Source organism: Acartia tonsa, chromosome 2 (genome assembly GCF_053477335.1).
Source record: "Acartia tonsa isolate MP-2025a chromosome 2, ASM5347733v1, whole genome shotgun sequence".
Taxonomy (NCBI): domain Eukaryota; kingdom Metazoa; phylum Arthropoda; class Copepoda; order Calanoida; family Acartiidae; genus Acartia; species Acartia tonsa.
The window spans coordinates 36,662,349-36,687,561 of record NC_137261.1 but is presented as its reverse complement, the minus strand read 5'-3'; the positions used below and the strand labels follow the sequence as shown (position 1 = coordinate 36,687,561).

Sequence of the window (25,213 nt, the reverse complement as noted above, 5' to 3'; positions counted from 1 at the left end):
TATATAATCTATCCTTCTATAATTAGAAACCAGCTTAATATTATAATCATAGTAATTTTTTTAAATAAGAAAATCAAAGTTTTTATGATACGTCTTTTAAATCTTTAAAATTTTTTTTTATAAACTCAGATAGATTCCAATTTCCTTAAAATTGATGAGTTGACAACAGAACCATCACCTTCCCTTTGGCTTTGTAGATCAAAAACATGTTCCTAAAAATAGTGGGAGTAGGAAAAGTTATGAAAAACAAGAAGTAAAATCCTTGAAAAAAAATCATATCGAATAAGATAAAAAAAATGATTATCTACATTTATTGATTAATTTATCTTTTAAATCAATATACACATATTAACATGAAATATTTACAAATGAAATAAAATTATGAGGTATGTGACAGATTAAGGCAGCTACAGTAATACACATACATAAAATATTTTTTTTTTCGATTTCAATTCAAATATCATAAAAGCCGTAATATATCTTATAGAATTATAAAATTTAAAGTCCTTTTAAAAAATACATTGGGTTTTAATTTTACAGCTCATATTCCCTTATACAACGATACTTTTTATATCACACAAGGATAATATCACATGAAAAACATATTTTATCTAACCCTTTACAGTCGGGCCCCTTGCCGCACCTTAATCGGTCAGGGGGGGGGGGGGCGTTCAACTCAGTTCCTATTAGAGCTAGAGGGCTAAATTTTTTTGTGCAAGTCCCCTGTTTGATCATGAATTTCCGACCTTTCATAAGTCTAAGTCAATTTTCGCTTCCTCCACCCTTTTATATAAAAACCTTTGTTTTTAGGTCTTTTTTTACTTATAAATTTCAAACGGCTGTAATTTTCTTATTTTGGAAGCTAGAACAACAGTTTTTTTTTCCAGAAAATGTTTATCTTTATGTAAATTTTACATTAGAAATATCAAAATATAAATTTCAGCGGTCGCAGCTGTACTTGGCCACAGTCGGTGGTCGGCCGGAAAACGGCTGTACCTGGCGGGAAACCGGCGTTGGATCTTTATGAAATTTTAATACGTTATGTAGACATGTAAGAAAAACTTAAGTTTAAAATTTGAAGTCTCAAAAATTGCGGCCACAGGAGCCTTTTAAAGATTTCTGGAGGATCAGGACCTGCGGGATCATACCTAGAACCTGAAAGTGACTTGAACACCTGTATTTCATATAAGGATGTACTACTAGAGGATATTTTAGTATTTTGGTATGATAAATGCTTTGTTTTAGTCAAAAAAATATTTTTGCTCTTTACCTGCCCGCCAGGATGGAGATATTAAAAAAATTCCAACTCTTAGTTATGTGTCATACCCATACTTAAAAAGTCACGCAGTTTGGGCTCTTTATCTTTCACACACAGAAAATGAGATAGAAAAAACCGGAGTGGGCATTTAATAATTCTTTTTAAAAAGGGTAAAAATTACTGCTTAATTCAAAATATACCTTTATTTTTTATTTTTATCAATTTAACTGGTAAAAATAAGAATGACTATGATCGTGAAAGTATAACTGACTGTATTTAAATGGTATAAAAAAAAATTTTCTATAGTATAAGAACCACATTGGGGAATAAGTTTAAAAATTTTTAGCGATTATTTTATTAACACAGTTCATAATTACCATGTTTTGCATTTAGCAGAAAAATTTACTTTAAAATCAGCCTAAGAAAGTTTTTGAAGGTGTTGCATCCCCTATGCTATATCTTTATATCAACCATATATTTATAACAGCTTGTTTAAAAAGTTAATTTATTATACTTAAAATAAGGAATCAATTTTCTCGTATTCATTCAATCCGGTCAATAGGAACCGGTTCTCACCCAAGCGAAAAAACTATGTCTAGCATCGTATTATATCCAGCTTTCTACGAATATAAAAATGTACAATCATACAATTAAAACCAGTTTTTTAGCCCCGAGGTGCCGATGTGTACATTCTATTTCCGCGGATAGCTGCTTATAATACGATGCGAGAAATAACTATTATTTTCGTTTTCCTTATTTTTAACATTTCTATTTATTTTTTTATAAAAAGGGCCATTCAATCATTCAATATATGTTAGAAATTAAAAGGGTTACATTAAAAAGTCTCCGAATTACTCAAAAGTTGTTTATTTTTGTGATTAGTTTCAATTCCTCTCAGAGTAAGACGACATTCATCTACTGTCCACAAATAGTTTTCTGTAATAGTTGCATTATTTTCATCTTTTGATTCTCTGTCTGCTACATACACGGTCCAGGTACCTAAATCAAATTGTTTGTGAGAGCTAAACTTATCTCATTCCTAGCTTCAAACTTCGGGAATTAAAAATCATGATTGGTTGTTTCAAGCTTGCAGCGACCAAACTTTTCAACCAATAATTTCAAAATACAGAGGGTTTTTTCGTTAGTATCATAAGTATTGTTCATTATTGTCTTATTCCTTCCGATCCCTGTGCTTGGCTTAGTTAGATCAGGCATACCGAAAAATCTTTTTGAAGATACCTTTAGGATTTTCTCCCCATGTCTCCACGGACATAAAAGTCCAACTTTGAAATCCTTTTCTTGAATCATCTTTCGGCCTTGTGGCTAATAATCTAAAAAAAATTGTGAAACAGAAATTTATATATTTAAATGAGAAAAAGTAAACAATATTTTTCTATGCATATAAATCTTTTACTTTTAAGCAGACGAGATTTTTTAATGAAATGAAAAAACCTGCTATAGATTTAAATATAAAAATTTCTTACTTTGTGATAGTTTCTTGTGGAGATTTCAACAAAACCTCTAGATTTCCTCGTTTTGGGTGTGATATTGACACTGTCACCTAATTATTAAATCTAAATTTATTTGTAAAAGCGAAGCTTTTCTATAATAAGGGTCTTTTAGTCCGACCGACTGTTCTGTTAATTTAGACATGTTGATATTGTCTTATCAATTTCAAACTTGGTAATTCCTGTAATAGTTAAGTTAAATTCTACCTGAACATGTTCAAGATATTTGATTGAACAGTCTTGATCAACTTTTAGATCTACAGAAATAACGTCACCATGCTTTCCTCGCAGATCATGAGACTCTAACAATAACAAAATGGTATATTCTAAGAAACAAAGACATGTATGAGAGAAAATTAAATATCAATACTGATAAGTTATTGTAATAACAATCCAAGATTTTTTAGGGTCTTATATCAGGCGCCAAATCACTGACACATTATCCTGTATCAAGCAGTTTTTCAACAAATTCACTTACAACTTTTATTCGACTTTTATACATTTATATTCTGATTATTCAGTTCTGACAATATACAAGTGTTAATGTCCGTTTGTCCTACTGTTTCAGTGCTTCGCTTTTATAGATGTAGTCATCCTTGTTTTCTTTATTTTTTACAACAAATATAAAAATGAAACATGTATCAAATGCTCCCTTTAAGTCTGGAAATTTGCCAATTGAAGTAAGCTGTTTTACCTAGAACAGAATTAGATATTTGACAGGAGGTTTGTTCAGGAACATTGATCCAGTCCATGGCTGTGGATACTATTTTCTCTCCATTCATCACTCCAAATCCAAAGCTAGAATAGGTATTTCTCGCATCGTATTATAAAATCTACCTTCAATTCTAAGGCATCTCGGGGCTAAAATAACTGGTTTTCATCTTATGATTATACATTTTCATATTAGTAGAAAACTGGATATAACACAATGCTTGCTATAAATGCTGAGAACCGGTTCCAATCTACCTGATATTAATCAGTTTGGAAGCGATACGGTAATAGTTATTTCTCGCATTGCATTATAAACAGCTTTCTGCGGATATAAAAATGTACAATTATAAGATTAAGACCATTTTTTTTTTAGTCACGAGATGCCGGAGGTAGAGTACTTGGAATTACTATTTATTGGGGGCAATTAACATTCAGTAAAAGATAAACATTTGTTTGTGGTTGTTGAGAAAACTTTAATGGATTGCGACAAACTTTAGAGTTTGTAGAAAAGTCCAACAAATTTTTTTTCTTTTTTTCTAGGATTATTTTCAACAGGATGATATTTTTAATAAAATTACCTAGGATTATAAAAGAGACCATCACCATTCTTTTTCCACCCAGGATTATTCTTTACAGGATGATGATCAGATGTGTACACGATCAGGTATTGAACATCTCTGAAGTTGAAATTATATTTTAAAACATATCCTTAGTCTCATTAATGAAACAGGTTTAAATAAAAAAATTATGTTAATATTCAATCATAAAATCGTAATGTCTAATGACTAATACGAAACTTATGCACTGAAGAGTTTAGATAAAAAAAATGTATGTTAGAAATAAAATATTACCTCCAGGTAAGTTTAGGATTAGCCTGCAGGGCCAAAGCAATAATTCCAGCTGCCAAGGGGGCGGCAGCCGACGTCCCTGTATGACTGACTGTGCAGCCACCTCCAACATCTAAACAATTAAATTAGTGAATGAAGTTTACAGAATAGCCTCATTTTTTTTTGGGGGGGGGGGGGGGTGGGCGGGGGCGGTGAGGTGGTCGATGAGAGCAGCAGCATATAAATCTGCAATATTAGTTGCTTAACACAGCATATATGTAGTAGATATCTTCTGATCTGTAAAAGCTCCACTAATCAAAGTACTAAACCCCGAACAAACGTATTATGCAAATCTGAATTTCCAAAATAGCAGCTTTATTATTCATTTAGGAAGATTTTACAATAAATATGAAATGTACATGCCTCCTTTGGTTATAAAATTCCACTGTAATTTTTTTATTAATCAGCACCAATAAAGCACAAGATCTCAAAAACAGCATTTGGGGGATATACTGGTGAACAAACATATTATGCAAATCCAAAACAAAGCAAAAAAAAGGTTATTTGGCACTTTTCTTCTCTTTTAAAGATTGATTATGATAAAATAATAACTTTTAAAGAGATTTATGCATTAATTATTATGAAATATAGTATAAGGTAGAAATTAATGATTTTTCTAAATAAGAAATGTTTGAAAAAAATAAATTCGATCCCTATCACTTTAGAGGACAGCTGCTGACCCCCAGTCTTATGGATGAACTTAAATACATGTTAAAGATAAAAATTACCCTGAAAAGTATACAAAAATGTTTTTTTATGTGTTAAAAAAATTCATTTTAAAATCTTGATTTTGAGGATGATGACCTTTCAGATGCTCCTGTTGGAGGTGATGGCGAGCCAAATATTATTTAAGTACATGCCCATTACAACAACTTGTCTATTAACCTATGTACCATTTTTTGTAGTCATAGCAGCCTCCAATGGAGCCTTCCAACAAGAAATATGACCATCTTCTAAAAACTACAGTATTCACCTTATGAATTGAAGTAAATAAAATTGCAATTCTTTTCTTTTTTAATAATGCTGGGCTGGAGGATGCTATAACTACAAAAATTGGATCATAGTTTAATATATAAGTTGTCATCATGGACATGCACTTAGAAAACATTTGGCTCACCATCACCACCAATAGGGGCGTCTTAAAGGTCATCATCCTCAAAATCAAGATTTTAAAATAGATTTTTTCCACACAACAAACAACATTTTTGTATAATTTTCAGGCTAATTTTTATCTTTAACATGTATTTAGGTTCATCCATAAGACTGGGGGTCAGCAGCTGTCCTCTAAAGTGATAGAGATCGTATTTATTTTTTTCAAACATTTCTTATTTAGAAAAATCATTAATTTCTACCTTATACTATATTTCATAATAATTAATGCATAAATCTCTTTAAAAATTATTATTTTATCATAATCAATCTTTAAAAGAGAAGAAAAGTGCTAGAAAACCTTTTTTTTTTGCTTTGTTTTAGATTTGCATATTATGTTTGTTCACCAGTATTTCTCCCAAATGCTGTTTTTGAGATCTTGTGCTTTATTGGTGCTTATTAATAAAAAAATAACAGTGAAATTTTGTAACCAAAGGAGGCATGTACATTTCATATTTATTGTAAAATCTTCCTAAATGAATAATAAAGCTGCTATTTTGGAAATTCAGATTTGCATAATATGTTTGTTCGGGGTTTAGATAGAGTAGATGGATATTATTATTTATACAAAGTAGAATTGTATATCTTACCTGTAGTAGATATTTTCTGATCTGTATGTATAAGCTCCACTACTAAAAGTACTAGCTAGAGTAGATGGACATGATTCTTTATACCAAGTAGAATTGTATATCTTACCTGTAGTAGATATTTTCTGATCTGTATGTATAAGCTCCACTAAAAGTACTAGCTAGAGTAGATGGATATGATTCTTTATACAAAGTAGAATTGTATATCTTACCTGTAGTAGATATTTTCTGATCTGTATGTATAAGCTCCACTACTAAAAGTACTAGCTAGAGTAGATGGATATGATTCTTTATACAAAGTAGAATTGTATATCTTACCTGTAGTAGATATTTTCTGATTTGTATGTATAAGCTCCACTACTAAAAGTACTAGCTAGAGTAGATGGATATGATTCTTTATACCAAGTATAATTATATTACTCACCTGTAGTAGATATTTTCTGATCTGTATGTATAAGCTCCACTACTAAAAGTACTAGCTAGAGTAGATGGATATTATTATTTATACAAAGTAGAATTGTATATCTTACCTGTAGTAGATATTTTCTGATCTGTATGTATAAGCTCCACTAAAAGTACTAGCTAGAGTAGATGGACATGATTCTCTATACAAAGTATAATTATATTACTCACCTGTAGTAGATATTTTCTGATCTGTATAAGCTCCACTACTAAAAGTACTAGCTAGAGTAGATGGACATGATTCTCTATACCAAGTATAATTATATTACTCACCTGTAGTAGATATTTTCTGATCTGTATGTATAAGCTCCACTACTAAAAGTACTAGCTAGAGTAGATGGATATTATTATTTATACAAAGTAGAATTGTATATCTTACCTGTAGTAGATATTTTCTGATCTGTATGTATAAGCTCCACTAAAAGTACTAGCTAGAGTAGATGGACATGATTCTCTATACAAAGTATAATTATATTACTCACCTGTAGTAGATATTTTCTGATCTGTATAAGCTCCACTACTAAAAGTACTAGCTAGAGTAGATGGACATGATTCTTTATACAAAGTAGAATTGTATATCTTACCTGTAGTAGATATTTTCTGATCTGTATGTATAAGCTCCACTACTAAAAGTACTAGCTAGAGTAGATGGATATGATTCTTTATACCAAGTATAATTATATTACTCACCTGTAGTAGATATTTTCTGATTTGTATGTATAAGCTCCACTACTAAAAGTACTAGCTAGAGTAGATGGATATTATTCTTTATACCAAGTATAATTATATTACTCACCTGTAGTAGATATTTTCTGATCTGTATGTATAAGCTCCACTACTAAAAGTACTAGCTAGAGTAGATGGATATGATTCTTTATACAAAGTAGAATTGTATATCTTACCTGTAGTAGATATTTTTCTGATCTGTATGTATAAGCTCCACTACTAAAAGTACTAGCTAGAGTAGATGGATATGATTCTCTATACCAAGTATAATTATATTACTCACCTGTAGTAGATATTTTCTGATCTGTATGAGCTCCACTACTAAAAGTACTAGCTAGAGTAGATGGATATTATTCTTTATACAAAGTAGAATTGTATATCTTACCTGTAGTAGATATTTTCTGATCTGTATAAGCTCCACTACTAAAAGTACGGATCTACTGCAGTTCACGATGAAATATTGCTGGTAACGAATATTGCTAAAAATCTATGAATTTTAAAAATCTGCTAGCTGCCAAACGGCTGAACGTACAGATCATGTCCGCACACTGTTTGAAGCAGCATAAGAAGGCCTACAAATAATCTGGAATAGCCATAAATCAATAATGCATAATTATCTCGCAGTGCAGAGAAATGCGCGAAAAAGGCCTATTTTACGAGTTTTTTCTTCAGTGAAGCTTTCCCTGTGCATCATAGGATCTTGGCTATTCCAGATTATTTGTAGGCCTTCTTATATCGCATAAAATGGTGTGCGGGTATGATCTGTACGTTCAGCCGTTTGGCAGCTAGCAGCGTTCAAAATTCATAGATTTTTGCCAATATTCGTTACCAGCAATATTTTACCGTGAACTGCAGTAGATCCAAAAGTACTAGCTAGAGTAGATGGATATGATTCTCTATACCAAGTATAATTATATTACTTACATGTAGTAGATATTTTCTGATCTGTATGAGCTCCACTACTAAAAGTACTAGCTAGAGTAGATGGATATGATTCTTTATACAAAGTAGAATTGTATATCTTACCTGTAGTAGATATTTTCTGATCTGTATAAGCTCCACTACTAAAAGTACTAGCTAGAGTAGATGGATATTATTATTTATACAAAGTAGAATTGTATATCTTACCTGTAGTAGATATTTTCTGATCTGTATGTATAAGCTCCACTACTAAAAGTACTAGCTAGAGTAGATGGACATGATTCTTTATACCAAGTATAATTATATTACTTACATGTAGTAGATATTTTCTGATCTGTATGAGCTCCACTACTAAAAGTACTAGCTAGAGTAAATGGATATTATTCTTTATACAAAGTAGAATTGTATATCTTACCTGTAGTAGATATTTTCTGATCTGTATAAGCTCCACTACTAAAAGTACTAGCTAGAGTAGATGGACATGATTCTTTATACCAAGTAGAATTGTATATCTTACCTGTAGTAGATATTTTCTGATCTGTATGTATAAGCTCCACTAAAAGTACTAGCTAGAGTAGATGGATATGATTCTTTATACAAAGTATAATTATATTACTCACCTGTAGTAGATATTTTCTGATCTGTATGTATAAGCTCCACTACTAAAAGTACTAGCTAGAGTAGATGGATATGATTCTTTATACAAAGTAGAATTGTATATCTTACCTGTAGTAGATATTTTCTGATCTGTATGTATAAGCTCCACTACTAAAAGTACTAGCTAGAGTAGATGGACATGATTCTCTATACAAAGTATAATTATATTACTCACCTGTAGTAGATATTTTCTGATCTGTATGTATAAGCTCCACTACTAAAAGTACTAGCTAGAGTAGATGGATATTATTCTTTATACCAAGTATAATTATATTACTCACCTGTAGTAGATATTTTCTGATCTGTATAAGCTCCACTACTAAAAGTACTAGCTAGAGTAGATGGACATGATTCTCTATACCAAGTATAATTATATTACTCACCTGTAGTAGATATTTTCTGATCTGTATGTATAAGCTCCACTACTAAAAGCACTAGCTAGAGTAGATGGATATGATTCTTTATACAAAGTAGAATTGTATATCTTACCTGTAGTAGATATTTTCTGATCTGTATGTATAAGCTCCACTACTAAAAGTACTAGCTAGAGTAGATGGACATGATTCTTTATACCAAGTATAATTATATTACTCACCTGTAGTAGATATTTTCTGATCTGTATAAGCTCCACTACTAAAAGTACTAGCTAGAGTAGATGGATATGATTCTTTATACAAAGTAGAATTGTATATCTTACCTGTAGTAGATATTTTCTGATTTGTATGTATAAGCTCCACTACTAAAAGTACTAGCTAGAGTAGATGGATATTATTCTTTATACCAAGTATAATTATATTACTCACCTGTAGTAGATATTTTCTGATCTGTATGTATAAGCTCCACTACTAAAAGTACTAGCTAGAGTAGATGGACATGATTCTTTATACCAAGTATAATTATATTACTCACCTGTAGTAGATATTTTCTGATCTGTATGTATAAGCTCCACTACTAAAAGTACTAGCTAGAGTAGATGGACATGATTCTTTATACCAAGTATAATTATATTACTCACCTGTAGTAGATATTTTCTGATCTGTATAAGCTCCACTACTAAAAGTACTAGCTAGAGTAGATGGATATGATTCTTTATACAAAGTAGAATTGTATATCTTACCTGTAGTAGATATTTTCTGATCTGTATAAGCTCCACTACTAAAAGTACTAGCTAGAGTAGATGGATATGATTCTTTATACAAAGTAGAATTGTATATCTTACCTGTAGTAGATATTTTCTGATTTGTATGTATAAGCTCCACTACTAAAAGTACTAGCTAGAGTAGATGGATATTATTCTTTATACCAAGTATAATTATATTACTCACCTGTAGTAGATATTTTCTGATCTGTATGTATAAGCTCCACTACTAAAAGTACTAGCTAGAGTAGATGGACATGATTCTTTATACCAAGTATAATTATATTACTCACCTGTAGTAGATATTTTCTGATCTGTATGTATAAGCTCCACTACTAAAAGTACTAGCTAGAGTAGATGGACATGATTCTTTATACCAAGTAGAATTGTATATCTTACCTGTAGTAGATATTTTCTGATCTGTATAAGCTCCACTACTATATTTTACCGTGAACTGCAGTAGATCCAAAAGTACTAGCTAGAGTAGATGGATATGATTCTCTATACCAAGTATAATTATATTACTCACCTGTAGTAGATATTTTCTGATCTGTATGTATAAGCTCCACTACTAAAAGTACTAGCTAGAGTAGATGGACATGATTCTTTATACCAAGTAGAATTGTATTACTCACCTGTAGTAGATATTTTCTGATCTGTATAAGCTCCACTACTAAAAGTACTAGCTAGAGTAGATGGATATGATTCTTTATACAAAGTAGAATTGTATATCTTACCTGTAGTAGATATTTTCTGATTTGTATGTATAAGCTCCACTACTAAAAGTACTAGCTAGAGTAGATGGATATTATTCTTTATACCAAGTATAATTATATTACTCACCTGTAGTAGATATTTTCTGATCTGTATGTATAAGCTCCACTACTAAAAGTACTAGCTAGAGTAGATGGACATGATTCTTTATACCAAGTATAATTATATTACTCACCTGTAGTAGATATTTTCTGATCTGTATGTATAAGCTCCACTACTAAAAGTACTAGCTAGAGTAGATGGACATGATTCTTTATACCAAGTAGAATTGTATATCTTACCTGTAGTAGATATTTTCTGATCTGTATGTATAAGCTCCACTACTAAAAGTACTAGCTAGAGTAGATGGACATGATTCTCTATACAAAGTATAATTATATTACTCACCTGTAGTAGATATTTTCTGATCTGTATGTATAAGCTCCACTACTAAAAGTACTAGCTAGAGTAGATGGATATTATTCTTTATACCAAGTATAATTATATTACTCACCTGTAGTAGATATTTTCTGATCTGTATAAGCTCCACTACTAAAAGTACTAGCTAGAGTAGATGGACATGATTCTCTATACCAAGTATAATTATATTACTCACCTGTAGTAGATATTTTCTGATCTGTATGTATAAGCTCCACTACTAAAAGCACTAGCTAGAGTAGATGGATATGATTCTTTATACAAAGTAGAATTGTATATCTTACCTGTAGTAGATATTTTCTGATCTGTATAAGCTCCACTACTAAAAGTACTAGCTAGAGTAGATGGATATGATTCTTTATACAGAGTAGAATTGTATATCTTACCTGTAGTAGATATTTTCTGATCTGTATGTATAAGCTCCACTACTAAAAGTACTAGCTAGAGTAGATGGATATTATTATTTATACCAAGTAGAATTATATTACTCACCTGTAGTAGATATTTTCTGATCTGTATGTATAAGCTCCACTACTAAAAGCACTAGCTAGAGTAGATGGATATGATTCTTTATACAAAGTAGAATTGTATATCTTACCTGTAGTAGATATTTTCTGATCTGTATGTATAAGCTCCACTACTAAAAGTACTAGCTAGAGTAGATGGACATGATTCTTTATACCAAGTATAATTATATTACTCACCTGTAGTAGATATTTTCTGATCTGTATAAGCTCCACTACTAAAAGTACTAGCTAGAGTAGATGGATATGATTCTTTATACAAAGTAGAATTGTATATCTTACCTGTAGTAGATATTTTCTGATTTGTATGTATAAGCTCCACTACTAAAAGTACTAGCTAGAGTAGATGGATATTATTCTTTATACCAAGTATAATTATATTACTCACCTGTAGTAGATATTTTCTGATCTGTATGTATAAGCTCCACTACTAAAAGTACTAGCTAGAGTAGATGGACATGATTCTTTATACCAAGTATAATTATATTACTCACCTGTAGTAGATATTTTCTGATCTGTATGTATAAGCTCCACTACTAAAAGTACTAGCTAGAGTAGATGGACATGATTCTTTATACCAAGTATAATTATATTACTCACCTGTAGTAGATATTTTCTGATCTGTATAAGCTCCACTACTAAAAGTACTAGCTAGAGTAGATGGATATGATTCTTTATACAAAGTAGAATTGTATATCTTACCTGTAGTAGATATTTTCTGATCTGTATAAGCTCCACTACTAAAAGTACTAGCTAGAGTAGATGGATATGATTCTTTATACAAAGTAGAATTGTATATCTTACCTGTAGTAGATATTTTCTGATTTGTATGTATAAGCTCCACTACTAAAAGTACTAGCTAGAGTAGATGGATATTATTCTTTATACCAAGTATAATTATATTACTCACCTGTAGTAGATATTTTCTGATCTGTATGTATAAGCTCCACTACTAAAAGTACTAGCTAGAGTAGATGGACATGATTCTTTATACCAAGTATAATTATATTACTCACCTGTAGTAGATATTTTCTGATCTGTATGTATAAGCTCCACTACTAAAAGTACTAGCTAGAGTAGATGGACATGATTCTTTATACCAAGTAGAATTGTATATCTTACCTGTAGTAGATATTTTCTGATCTGTATAAGCTCCACTACTATATTTTACCGTGAACTGCAGTAGATCCAAAAGTACTAGCTAGAGTAGATGGATATGATTCTCTATACCAAGTATAATTATATTACTCACCTGTAGTAGATATTTTCTGATCTGTATGTATAAGCTCCACTACTAAAAGTACTAGCTAGAGTAGATGGACATGATTCTTTATACCAAGTAGAATTGTATTACTCACCTGTAGTAGATATTTTCTGATCTGTATAAGCTCCACTACTAAAAGTACTAGCTAGAGTAGATGGATATGATTCTTTATACAAAGTAGAATTGTATATCTTACCTGTAGTAGATATTTTCTGATTTGTATGTATAAGCTCCACTACTAAAAGTACTAGCTAGAGTAGATGGATATTATTCTTTATACCAAGTATAATTATATTACTCACCTGTAGTAGATATTTTCTGATCTGTATGTATAAGCTCCACTACTAAAAGTACTAGCTAGAGTAGATGGACATGATTCTTTATACCAAGTATAATTATATTACTCACCTGTAGTAGATATTTTCTGATCTGTATGTATAAGCTCCACTACTAAAAGTACTAGCTAGAGTAGATGGACATGATTCTTTATACCAAGTAGAATTGTATATCTTACCTGTAGTAGATATTTTCTGATCTGTATGTATAAGCTCCACTACTAAAAGTACTAGCTAGAGTAGATGGACATGATTCTCTATACAAAGTATAATTATATTACTCACCTGTAGTAGATATTTTCTGATCTGTATGTATAAGCTCCACTACTAAAAGTACTAGCTAGAGTAGATGGATATTATTCTTTATACCAAGTATAATTATATTACTCACCTGTAGTAGATATTTTCTGATCTGTATAAGCTCCACTACTAAAAGTACTAGCTAGAGTAGATGGACATGATTCTCTATACCAAGTATAATTATATTACTCACCTGTAGTAGATATTTTCTGATCTGTATGTATAAGCTCCACTACTAAAAGCACTAGCTAGAGTAGATGGATATGATTCTTTATACAAAGTAGAATTGTATATCTTACCTGTAGTAGATATTTTCTGATCTGTATAAGCTCCACTACTAAAAGTACTAGCTAGAGTAGATGGATATGATTCTTTATACAGAGTAGAATTGTATATCTTACCTGTAGTAGATATTTTCTGATCTGTATGTATAAGCTCCACTACTAAAAGTACTAGCTAGAGTAGATGGATATTATTATTTATACCAAGTAGAATTATATTACTCACCTGTAGTAGATATTTTCTGATCTGTATGTATAAGCTCCACTACTAAAAGTACTAGCTAGAGTAGATGGACATGATTCTCTATACCAAGTATAATTATATTACTCACCTGTAGTAGATATTTTCTGATCTGTATAAGCTCCACTACTAAAAGTACTAGCTAGAGTAGATGGATATTATTATTTATACCAAGTAGAATTATATTACTCACCTGTAGTAGATATTTTCTGATCTGTATGTATAAGCTCCACTACTAAAAGTACTAGCTAGAGTAGATGGACATGATTCTCTATACCAAGTATAATTATATTACTCACCTGTAGTAGATATTTTCTGATCTGTATAAGCTCCACTACTAAAAGTACTAGCTAGAGTAGATGGACATGATTCTCCATACCATGTTGAATACCCTTGTTGACTTGCAGAACTAAAAAAAGCGATACAATTAAAAAGAAAAAAAGAAGGATTTATAAATTTCATTCCTAAAAGATCCTGCAAACTAGTGTCAATATCTACGAGGTTTTAAGGGCTAGTTTAAGATAAACAGAAATGTCTTGACTAATTTGTTTGTTTGTGTAGCCCTCTCGTCTCATCCTTTGTCATCAATAGGCAGGCCAAGGAATCTGGCTGTTTTCTTGGCTGTTCTGTGACCTGTGCAGTGTTGGGTTCTGAGGGCAGGCAAATAAGTGTCCTTGACTAATAAACAGAACGGTCGACATAACAGTCAAAATCACCATTGCAGTCCCATTTTTTCATTGGTCTATAAAAGAAAGAATAATTCTACTGAATTACTACCATACCTGATGGACACAGTATAAATGCTGGCGGTATAACCATCACAGTTGCAATTATCCCCCTTGCTGCCCCCATTGCCACTTGCCCATACATAAATTGCCCCCCTTCCATTACGTCCTTCCTTCACTCCCTTCTCCAAAGCTTTAGTTGCTAATCGACCTAAAAATAAATTTCAATATAATTTATAATTTGTGACCTATTTGTTTTGTTTCAAATGGTTTTATAAGCTTGCATACAAATCAAATGTTGCTATTTTGAAAATCAATCGTATGTTATATACAAAATACAACTATATAAAGAAATATAAAGTAGCTTCTCTACCTGGGCCTTCGACAGTTTTGCCATCATCATCAGGTCCCCAGGAAGAAGAGTAGATATCCACCTTGTCCAGGGCCCAGGACAGAGCCCTCCCTTCCAGCTCATCTGATATCTTACCATCTAATACACGAACACCTCCTAAATTATTTACAAGATTAAAAATTATATTACTTCACATTATTGGCGTCTGAATGGATAAAGTAGAAAAAAGTGCCAAAACTAAAAATAAATCATCAGGATAAATTTTCTGCTAAAATTTGCTCTACAAAGAATGCATTTCCATATAATTTGAAGTTTGAATTAGCTACCTATTGTAGAGTTATAGGCCACACCCACTCCACAAAGCCCATTATTAGAAATCATAGCAATTTCACCAGCACATCTTGTTCCATGACTATGCAGTTTGCTCTAAATAAATACAGTTTTGATTAATAAGCCACGCCAACTTTTTATAGTTCAATGTTAAAGATTATGGCAATTTTATCATTAGAGAACTATTTAATTCTATGTTTAATAAACTTTAAAGAAATAATGAAAAGTTAACAAGTGCATATTTTTCCATTAATTTAAAGTTCTTTGAATCTACCCAGTTTTTTAAGCCACGCCCATTTCATTCAGATCTATATTAGAAATCCTATTGCAATTTAACAAGAATAACGTGTATACTGTATAATGGCTTTGTAGTTTCTTTGTAAAATCTTACTTACTGCAATTATTTTCATATATGGAGTAGTTGAAATTTCTTCTCAAAAATTACTAAATTTTGCTTACAGCCTTACTTAACTTACAATAAAACATCGAATCAGACTTACCCTTGGCATTGGATCATTATCATTGCTGTTGAAATCATAGCTGATGGCAGGATCATAATTGTCAGCAAGATCAGGATGTTCATAGTCAAGACCATCATCAAGAACTACTATCTTTACTCCACTTCCTGTAAGTAATTTTACAATTTTTACACAGGAAAGGGGTAACAGGTGATAATCTAATCTACCTTTGTTAGCTAAAGCTAATTCAATGATACGCACCACAGCCTTTCTACTTTTGGAAACCTGCAGTCTCAGAACATTGAATAGATTGCTGTGACAGCTTTTGTTTTTGCTCTACTGCAGCCGAAAATCAGTCAATAATATGCAACTACAGTCGAACCTTCATATTTCAATTCACATTAATAATGCTTGCAATTAATCAAAAACACTTGTTTTTCTTGTTAATCCACATAATGGCCTTTGTTAAACTCCTTAATTTATTTTTTAATGGCAAATCGACTCTATAATTCACTTTGTCTATCCATTCATCAGTCTATGATACAATGTGAGAAATTTGACTTTGACTTTGAGATAGACGGCCATAAGATTTTGTGAAGATTCCCTTTACAATTGAGGATCCATTATATTTTTTTCTTTAGTACGACAGTCTGTCAGTCATGCTGCAAAAAATACAGAAAATGTAAAAGGTTTCGTGACAGAAGATTCTTGATTTATGACCCTACTGATCATCTGCTTTTTAAATCACTTTATCCGTTTTTCCATTCATGATTTTTGTGCTTTGCTACTTATATATGTTGTCGCCCTTATATATGTTGTCGCCCTTGTTCATTCAATGATAAATTAATTTGTTCATTATCTAAACACACATCCCAACATTTATTTTGATTGGAATATTTTATTTAGAAAGTTTATTTAATATTTTTATCTACCTTTCTTTATCTTTTCCCTACTATAATAAACTTTAAAATTGTGGAACAAGGTTTATTTACAATACCTGTAATTCCTCTCTTCCAAGCATTTACAACATGAAGTGAAATATCTGGTAACCCTGTATCTAAAATTTGTTTACATTAAAAAATTTATTTAAAAACGATTCCTGTCAAACCTTTTTTTTGACCATCAAAATTACCTTCCAACCTTATTCTTGAATAAAGAACAACTTCAAATTTTTAACCTTCACCCTAAGTTTACCTAAAAGAGCATGAAAAATACCTTTTTAATAAGTTTGCATGTGGTCCATTTGAGGGAAACTGACAATAAAGGTTTTTTTTAAATTTGACCATAAGTCACATAGCAATAAAACTCATATGTACTTATAGTTATAAAAGAATAGTAAATAGTCGATATTATATCAGTCGTGACCACTTTTATATAATACCATTTCTTTGCAAACACTTTTTTATTTGTTGGCTAAAAAACTTCAGGTACTTTACAGGATTTGATTGGTTAGTTAAAACTAAAAATTGCAATACTTTTCAACTAATAACATTAATATACAGAAGGCGTATTTTGTTTATATCATTGGGTATGTAAATCAATTAATCATCCATTGTCTTATGCATTTTGATCCCTGCTTTACCTTTTCTAGATCTGGTATCATGCAGATACCATTCATGGTCCCAAAGTTCATCATTGAACAAATCATAAACTTGTTCAGGAACCTAAAAATAAAAAAAAACCAAGATATTATAACTGTTCTTTATTTATATAAAAAAGAGGTTTTAAAGGTTTAATTAAAATGAAATGGATCCATTCTTTATTTGAGATATTATTTCTGTTATCAATTAACAACGTACCATGACTGTATATATACTGGCCTGGCATTGGTAATTTATTTTGTGTATTCGCATATCATACGTCATTTGTGTTGTATGACTTCAAGACAAAAATTTTACCTGTGGTGTATTTTCCAGAGCCTCCTCTTCCTTCCAGAGCGCCAGAATATTGTCAGGTATACTTTTCAACTTTAATAAATCCTCCAAACTTTGGTCAGGAAGGTTTCTTAAACTAAATAAGTTCTTCAGGTCTCTTAGCAGAAATTCACCTGAAATATTCAATTAGAAAATCATCCATGTAATTATTATTTGAAGTAAAAGCAGATTCTGTAAATATTAAAATAAACTGAATTTAAGTTGAAGAAAATTTTAAAAATGCCACTGCTACTAAAAACATATAAGAATGATTATGAAAATTGTATAAAACATAAATTATCAATATCTAAGTTAAGATTAGTTATATAGATTTCCAATTATTAATATTCTTTTTATAGAATAATAGATTTTTGAAAGCTTGTGTAGTTTAAGTTTTTATTTGATGCTTTACTGCATAGAAACATAATTAGGCAAGATGATTTTAAAATACTTACTTCTATCTACAACTCCTCTTTTGACTCTAATCTTGTGGAATTGTTGTTCTGCCCATCTTACTCTAAACAATAATATAGTAATAAATACCAAAGTTTAAAATTTTGATGATGCAAGGTACGTGCGATTTCTCTTGTTATAATCCAAACTAGTTATAATCCTGGACCTATGAAAAGCTTTACTGTAAAGGAGAACCATGTCGGTTAAGCAGTTATCAGTTACATATCTTTCGCTACACACACACTTACAAACACTGTTACTTAAATGCAAAATTATCACCTGTGGTCTTTTCTTAATTGCTGTGTCAAAGTTTCATATGGTCCCTGAAATAAATTAAAAATTAGTTACAAGGGAATATGGACACTTTGCAAGTGCTTGAACTCCCAATAAAAACGCAGCAATATATTGAATGTTGCCACATCAATACCCTGTGTTTGTTTGGACGGAATGGAAGATAATGCTTCATATAGATTTGATTGGCTGTTGGACCAATCGATATTTTATTTCTTGGATGTTGTACCAGATTTGCATGTGCTCTAATTAAGTGATTCTTGCAGCTGACTAAAATAACTATACACCCCATCCAACCCCTTTACCCCATACCCTACACTCTTACTTAATGAGCGATCTGGACAATAATTGTGGTTCATAAAAGCAAGCTAATTTGACGACCAATTTCCCCCTGTCAATATATCCAAGTACATTTCATATCCATTGTTAGACCTGAAGTTAAATTGGCCTCGTCTTTATATGGTAGCTTACAAGTTACTACCAATTGAAATAACTTATACAGCAAGAAATTACAAGTTTCTTTAAAGCTAAAACTATGATGCAAAAAAAGGCCAATTGTTAAAAATTATCTCGTAATTTTTTGACTTGTATTTATGAGACTTACCTCTGTTATATCTGATGTTTGAACCAAGTAGTGGCCAGGAAATCCAGGTAATTCTTCTACAAAATCTACTCCAATCTCATCTGCCAACATCTAGTAAAAATCGTCAGGGTTTGGTTCTCACAATGTTAGAAGGTTAGTCGAGAAATTCTTAATAACACTGACGAAAAATTATTATGCACGCCCAATTACAACAAACAAAATTGACCCTCCTATTGGTTAACACTATTGGAGAATTGTTTAGGTTTGTACAACTCAATCAAGAATCACTAAAAGTTCCTAAAGTGTCTAAGCCAACGAATAAGACATTATATCCATAAATCATTGAATTCCTGTATAATTTAAAGTATAATTTCCTCTTTCCATATCTAACCTTATTATTATCAGGTTTCCAAAACGGTCAGAGTAATTAGAGAAAAATCTGAGAATCTAAGAACAATCTATTTGCTTTAATAGTTTTGCAAAATCCGAACCTAATAGTTTGCAGCACATGCTAAATATTTAGATTCAACAAAAAAAATTCTTTCTTTGAAAAATTAACATATTTCCTGACATATTTTTGATGATATATTTTTTTCTCTATTCAATTCTTTGGCCATGACCAAATAAAATAGAGTGTGAAAATAAATCAAAATAGATCATAAATAGGAAAAATGCTACACATATATTTATATTTTAGCTTTAAAAAATGTCTTTAAAAATGTCACAGACTACGGTGATTCATGGTTACATTTGACTAAAAAAAGTAGCTTCACTGCATTAACAATTTAGAAAGTAAATACCTCAGTATTATGACCTGGCTCTAGTTCAACTATCCATCTGTTTAACCAGTTTGTTGTTCTTTCCTGAAAAAGTAAGTTTTAGGCTTTAGCATTAGTTTTTATTAACTTCCTATTCTTGGATATGTTGTCATCCTTGATTTAAATAAGTTCACACTCAATATATTTTGGATCCTTGTTTGTCCTTTAAGATAACGATAACCACCAGGGTCATTTTTAAATATTAGAATCAGTATTAATTGCGGCTATTTATCTGCTACTTCCGTTCCCTTAAAATTCCGATTTTATAGGCGCATCCACTGAACCATCAACCTTAATTGTCTAATTGGATTTTAAAGCAATGCAGCTATTTCTAATAAGCAAAAGAAATATATTGTAAAAGTGCTGGCTCAATGAAAGTAAAATATTTATACAGTTATATGTCGTGATATAAAAATAAGCGTGTCCCAAATTTGACATAAACAACATATGTTTTATGCCTCTTTGTTTACATTTACTTTCTAAATCATTTTAGCTTTTTTAAAAATCAAATATGTTACACAACTTTATGCTATTTAAATTTGCCTTGCATCTGCACTTTTTATACTCAATCGAATTAACCACCATTTTAACTTAGTTGCTGTGAATCGAGAATGATCTAGTGTATCAATTAAATTTAAAGTCAGTCTTGTTTTCGTTTTCAATATCTTCGAGAGAACACAAATAAAAACAACATTGTATGTTAAAATTGGGAACTGAACCTCTAATAATGATGGTAATCCAGTAAAAGGTTTTATGAATAAGGTTACCTTGTATTAAAGATTTTAGCTACTGATTGATCGGTATTCTTTTTGTAATTACCAAATGTAAATACTTTATGGAATTTGCAAATACAAAAATGGAACTTTGTGTTGAAATGTTGCAAACTTAACTGGGATTTTTAAGGCGTGGTACACAAACACACACAGTAAACTTTCTTGAGACCATTGTTTTGGAAGTCCCAAATGCCATATAAATGAGGAGAAAGCATTAAAAATGTATCATTAAAAAGTCATAAAAATAACACTTTCTAACCTGTCCATGATGATTTAAATAAGCTTTGGTTTTGCTGACAAATACTAACAACAGCACTAAAAAATATATATTATTAAAACAAAGCTTTTTTACCGTTAATTCCAGAGAATAGTTCTGGTAGTTAATTTAGTTGTTAGAATCGTTCAATCAATTCAGACAATGAACGATTGTCTCACTAAAAAGCATCGACTCGAAAATCAATTTGGCCTGTCAATCTGCAAAGATTGAAAATATATCAAATCCAGGGGCTATGTAAATAAATTAGAAGAAGGGGCGATGAAGAGACTACGGAGGGGCCATCAAGGGGCTATGTAATATAAATTAGGAGAAGAGGCTACAGAGGGGCCATCAAGGAGCTATAGCATAGTCTCTTATCATAAGAGGCGATATTAATGGCCCTTGAAAGGAGCTATTAAGGGGCCATTAAGGGGATATAGCATAGCCTCTTATCATAAGGGGCGATATGAACGCCTTTTAGATGGGTTTTCACATTGCTCCATATGATAAGGGGCGATGATATCTCCCCTTGGTGGGGCTATATAAAATAATCGCCCCCTAAGGTGCGTTGCCACGAAAGGGACTATACCCCAAATTTCTAAAAAGGAAATTTGTTTTATCCGTCAATATAAATGATATATGGCTTATTGACCTTCTGCAAAATCAGGTACATCTACTCAAATAACTTATTTTATCTGTCCCTTAATTATGCTTCATTTTAATTATACTAGCGGCTTCGCCCCTAGCCTCTAGGGGCTATTTTTTGAAGGTTCCGGGGAGAATTCTCAAAATTTTATTTACATTTTTTTAGATATTTTCTGTATTTTATAACATTTTATAACTCTTTATATCATTTTATAACTCTTTATAACATTTTATAACTCTTTATAACTTTTTATATTTATTTATATTGATTTATATTAATTAAAACCTTTGAATTTTTTCTTTTTTTATTGTTTTTTAAAGTTTCTTTGTCATTAGCCTTTTTGGGGCTTCGCCCCTACAGGAGAAGAAAGTTTTCACAATCTTTTTGAATTTGATAAAACAAAGTTTAAAAGAAGAAAAGAAATTTAAAAAGAAGAAAAATAATTGAAAATATAAAGAAAATATAAAAAAGTATAAAAAAATATAGAACTTATAAAAATAAATAAAAATATGTAAAAACATAAAAAAATTAGAAAAAAATATGAAAAAAAATTTTGGGGGGGAAATTTTCATTTTTGGGGGGGTTGGGGGTGTCCCACCTCCCAAGAAAATAGCTTAAAACCACCACAGGACCAATAGGTATATACCCTGAAGAGTAGAATCCAATCGGTTCAGTGGTTACCGAGATCTTAAGCTTCAGACGGACGGACAGACGGACAGACGGACAGACATCATTCTACTTTGTATTATAGATTGTGTAAAAATTATGGAGATTCTTATTTATGGAAGCTGTCATCCTTGTATGATTTGATTCTTTAAATTTACATAGAATCATATTAATTAAAAATAGAATTCGAGGATAGAAACAAACAATGATTATTACTTTTATTATTCCTAATTATCTGTTTATGAATATTAAGCATTTAGAAGAGGAAAAGTACATAATCAATTTATAAAAAGTCATAGTTTTCATTAGCAATTATAAAACATATGGTTTATAAGTTGAAAAGATTTTTATACAATAAAATCCTTTTTTCAATAATTTACAATAAAATAAAATTCAATAAACTATTTGTCAATTACTTATCCTTAATTTAATAATAATAATAATATGATAACATAATATTTTATGTTTTGTATGGATATGTAATTGGTCTTAAATAATCATTTTTAAATCAAATCTCTAAATTAAAAAAATTTCTAAACCATAGCTACTCTATGAATAGACGTAACGCCTTAGCGAAGTATAAACTTTTTACTGAGGCTGCTTTTGTTATGAGGTTATTGTATTTTTCTTCTTCAAAAACTTATATTTGTTGCGCTTCTTGTGAACAAAATCATCTTTATATTAGTTTTTAAAATTGTATTTTACAAATATTCGAGGACAGGGTTTCAAATTCTTTTTTTAAGGAAAGTGAAATGTGTGACGTCATAAAAACATTTCTAAAAAGGAAGGATGAGAGGAGAAGTGGAAATGGAAAAGATATGGATAATAGACACATTGTTATGACTTCACACGTGACACTTTCCGCTGTCCCCATTCACTGGATGTGGATATTGATTTAAAGTTTACTTTATTTTGAAATTCTAAAGCAACGACATTTCATCAAATGCTAAAAAAGTAAGACTATCGTAATCTTTTTTTTAATAGCACATAGATATTAACAAAGCATTTGATCAAAACAATAAGATTTTTTTTCTTGCATGAAAATTAAGTGTATAAAAGAAAAATTTGGGTTTAGTGCAATAGGATGCTTATAGATCTTCAACTCTACTGAATTTTTCATGATACAGTCCTTAAAAGGACTCTCCACAGAAAAATCAACTTTGGATTTTTGAAAATCTAACCTGAAACTATTATTCTCTGTTCAATTTTAGGCATTTTTTGTTTTTGTGGCATCGCGATCGAAGCCCTTTGAAAATTTTGTCCGCCGCCTATTTGTACTGCCACTATAACAATATATACTACACTTTCCTCCACTCAATATATGTTCGCCGCTAAAGAACATTTGCTCCATTGCAACCGGCCGCTCTACGATTTATCCTCTTCCTTGACTGGACAATCCTGCCGCCTCCATTTTGGGTTCACCTCCGCCAAATATAACCATCTTTTGCTGCAGTTGCCGCATTCATCGCCCTTCTCCGCCGCTACTCCGCTATACATTGCTTACGTCGCTATACACAACACCCCCAGCCTCCATTTAATTTCTGAACAAGGGAGAGGGGAGCATGTATTAAAAAGCGACGTACAGCGGAGTAGCGGCGGAGAAGGGCGATGAATGCGGCAACGGCGGCAAAAATAGAAGCTAAAAATCACTAAAGCAGCACAAATTAAATGGCGGGAGGATTCACTTAAAGGAGGTAAAAAATTTCAAAGGGCTTCGATCGCGATGCCACAAAAACAAAAAATGCCTAAAATTGAACAGAGAATAATAATTTCAGGTTAGATTTTCAAAAATCCAAAGTTGATTTTTCTGTGGAGAGTCCTTTTAAGACACCATGATTTATATCTCTCTGTTTAAAAAAAACACTATAGCTGGTTTTTTTGGGTATTTGAAACTTATAATATTTTACAAAGGTTGACTTATTTTTTCTTATTAATTCTATAACACTTTCTTTTTAACTTGAAGTAACACTTTCAAATCTTAAATCACCAAGAAAGAAATCACTAAATCCCACCTTGTATGACATAAGCACTGTTAAAGAGGAACATGACAGCAAAGTGAACAAAATAGATTAGAATATTCTTATGTAGTAGTATATATAATTTTATATGCCTTGGGTGTTTCTCTTTTTAAGCAAATATACAAAAATAATTAATAATGAGTTGAATCAAAATTATATGCATGAATAATAGTTTACTAATTCTGTATAAAAATAAAAGTCTGTTGTAACTTGCATTTCATATACATTTAAAGTATGATATACAGATCAATCATCTTAAACAAAAGACGTTGAATATTTTCAAACAAACACAGTTTTTATTATGAACCTTTAATATAAAGATTTGCCGTGGAAAAGGCTTCTAAACATTATTTTATCAAATAATAATTAAGATTTTGTACGGTTATATAAGAACAGCCTGTATAGATAATTTTCCCAAGTTTGCTTAACACTTGTGAACATATTGACTTACACTTTATTAAGATGTTCAAACATATCAGCATAATATAAATGCATTATTAGCAAAATATTTTCTCCTTATTGAATTAAAAAAAGGGGAGACTAATTTGATTGTAATTTTCTTTAATTCTGGTATAGACCACGCAGGGTTTAGGCACCTTTGTGATAATATTGTTCATGTGATTTGATTAGATGTTGAATAGAACAAATTTTTGCAGGAAGATTGGAACACCTTTTCTATGGGACCTTAGGTATAAAATACGTCTTATTACATCTAAAAGAAACTAATTAGTTTCATCGATAAAGTAAATCACTACATTCAAAGTTTTTTTTGGTATTTAAGCAATACCTTG

General features: G+C 31.0%; 1 protein-coding gene across 1 annotated transcript; it reads right to left on the bottom strand.

Moving 5' to 3' along the window:
• Window positions 1-1,654: 1,654 nt before the first annotated feature.
• On the bottom strand, window positions 1,655-24,477 carry LOC145311708 (neuroendocrine convertase 1-like). Its single transcript, XM_080150680.1, has 21 exons — window positions 24,417-24,477; window positions 21,096-21,151; window positions 20,046-20,108; window positions 19,267-19,356; window positions 18,651-18,694; window positions 18,374-18,435; window positions 17,904-18,052; window positions 17,588-17,669; window positions 17,003-17,062; window positions 16,048-16,172; window positions 15,544-15,643; window positions 15,239-15,373; window positions 14,923-15,076; window positions 14,440-14,549; window positions 4,329-4,437; window positions 4,056-4,154; window positions 3,461-3,564; window positions 2,974-3,068; window positions 2,743-2,819; window positions 2,498-2,589; window positions 1,655-2,257 (listed from the first exon to the last, which is right to left on the bottom strand). Exons 1-21 carry the CDS (start codon window positions 24,448-24,450, stop codon window positions 2,094-2,096), a joined length of 2,004 nt encoding a protein of 667 aa, XP_080006806.1. The 5' UTR covers window positions 24,451-24,477; the 3' UTR covers window positions 1,655-2,093.
• Between the last annotated feature and the right edge of the window lie 736 nt (window positions 24,478-25,213).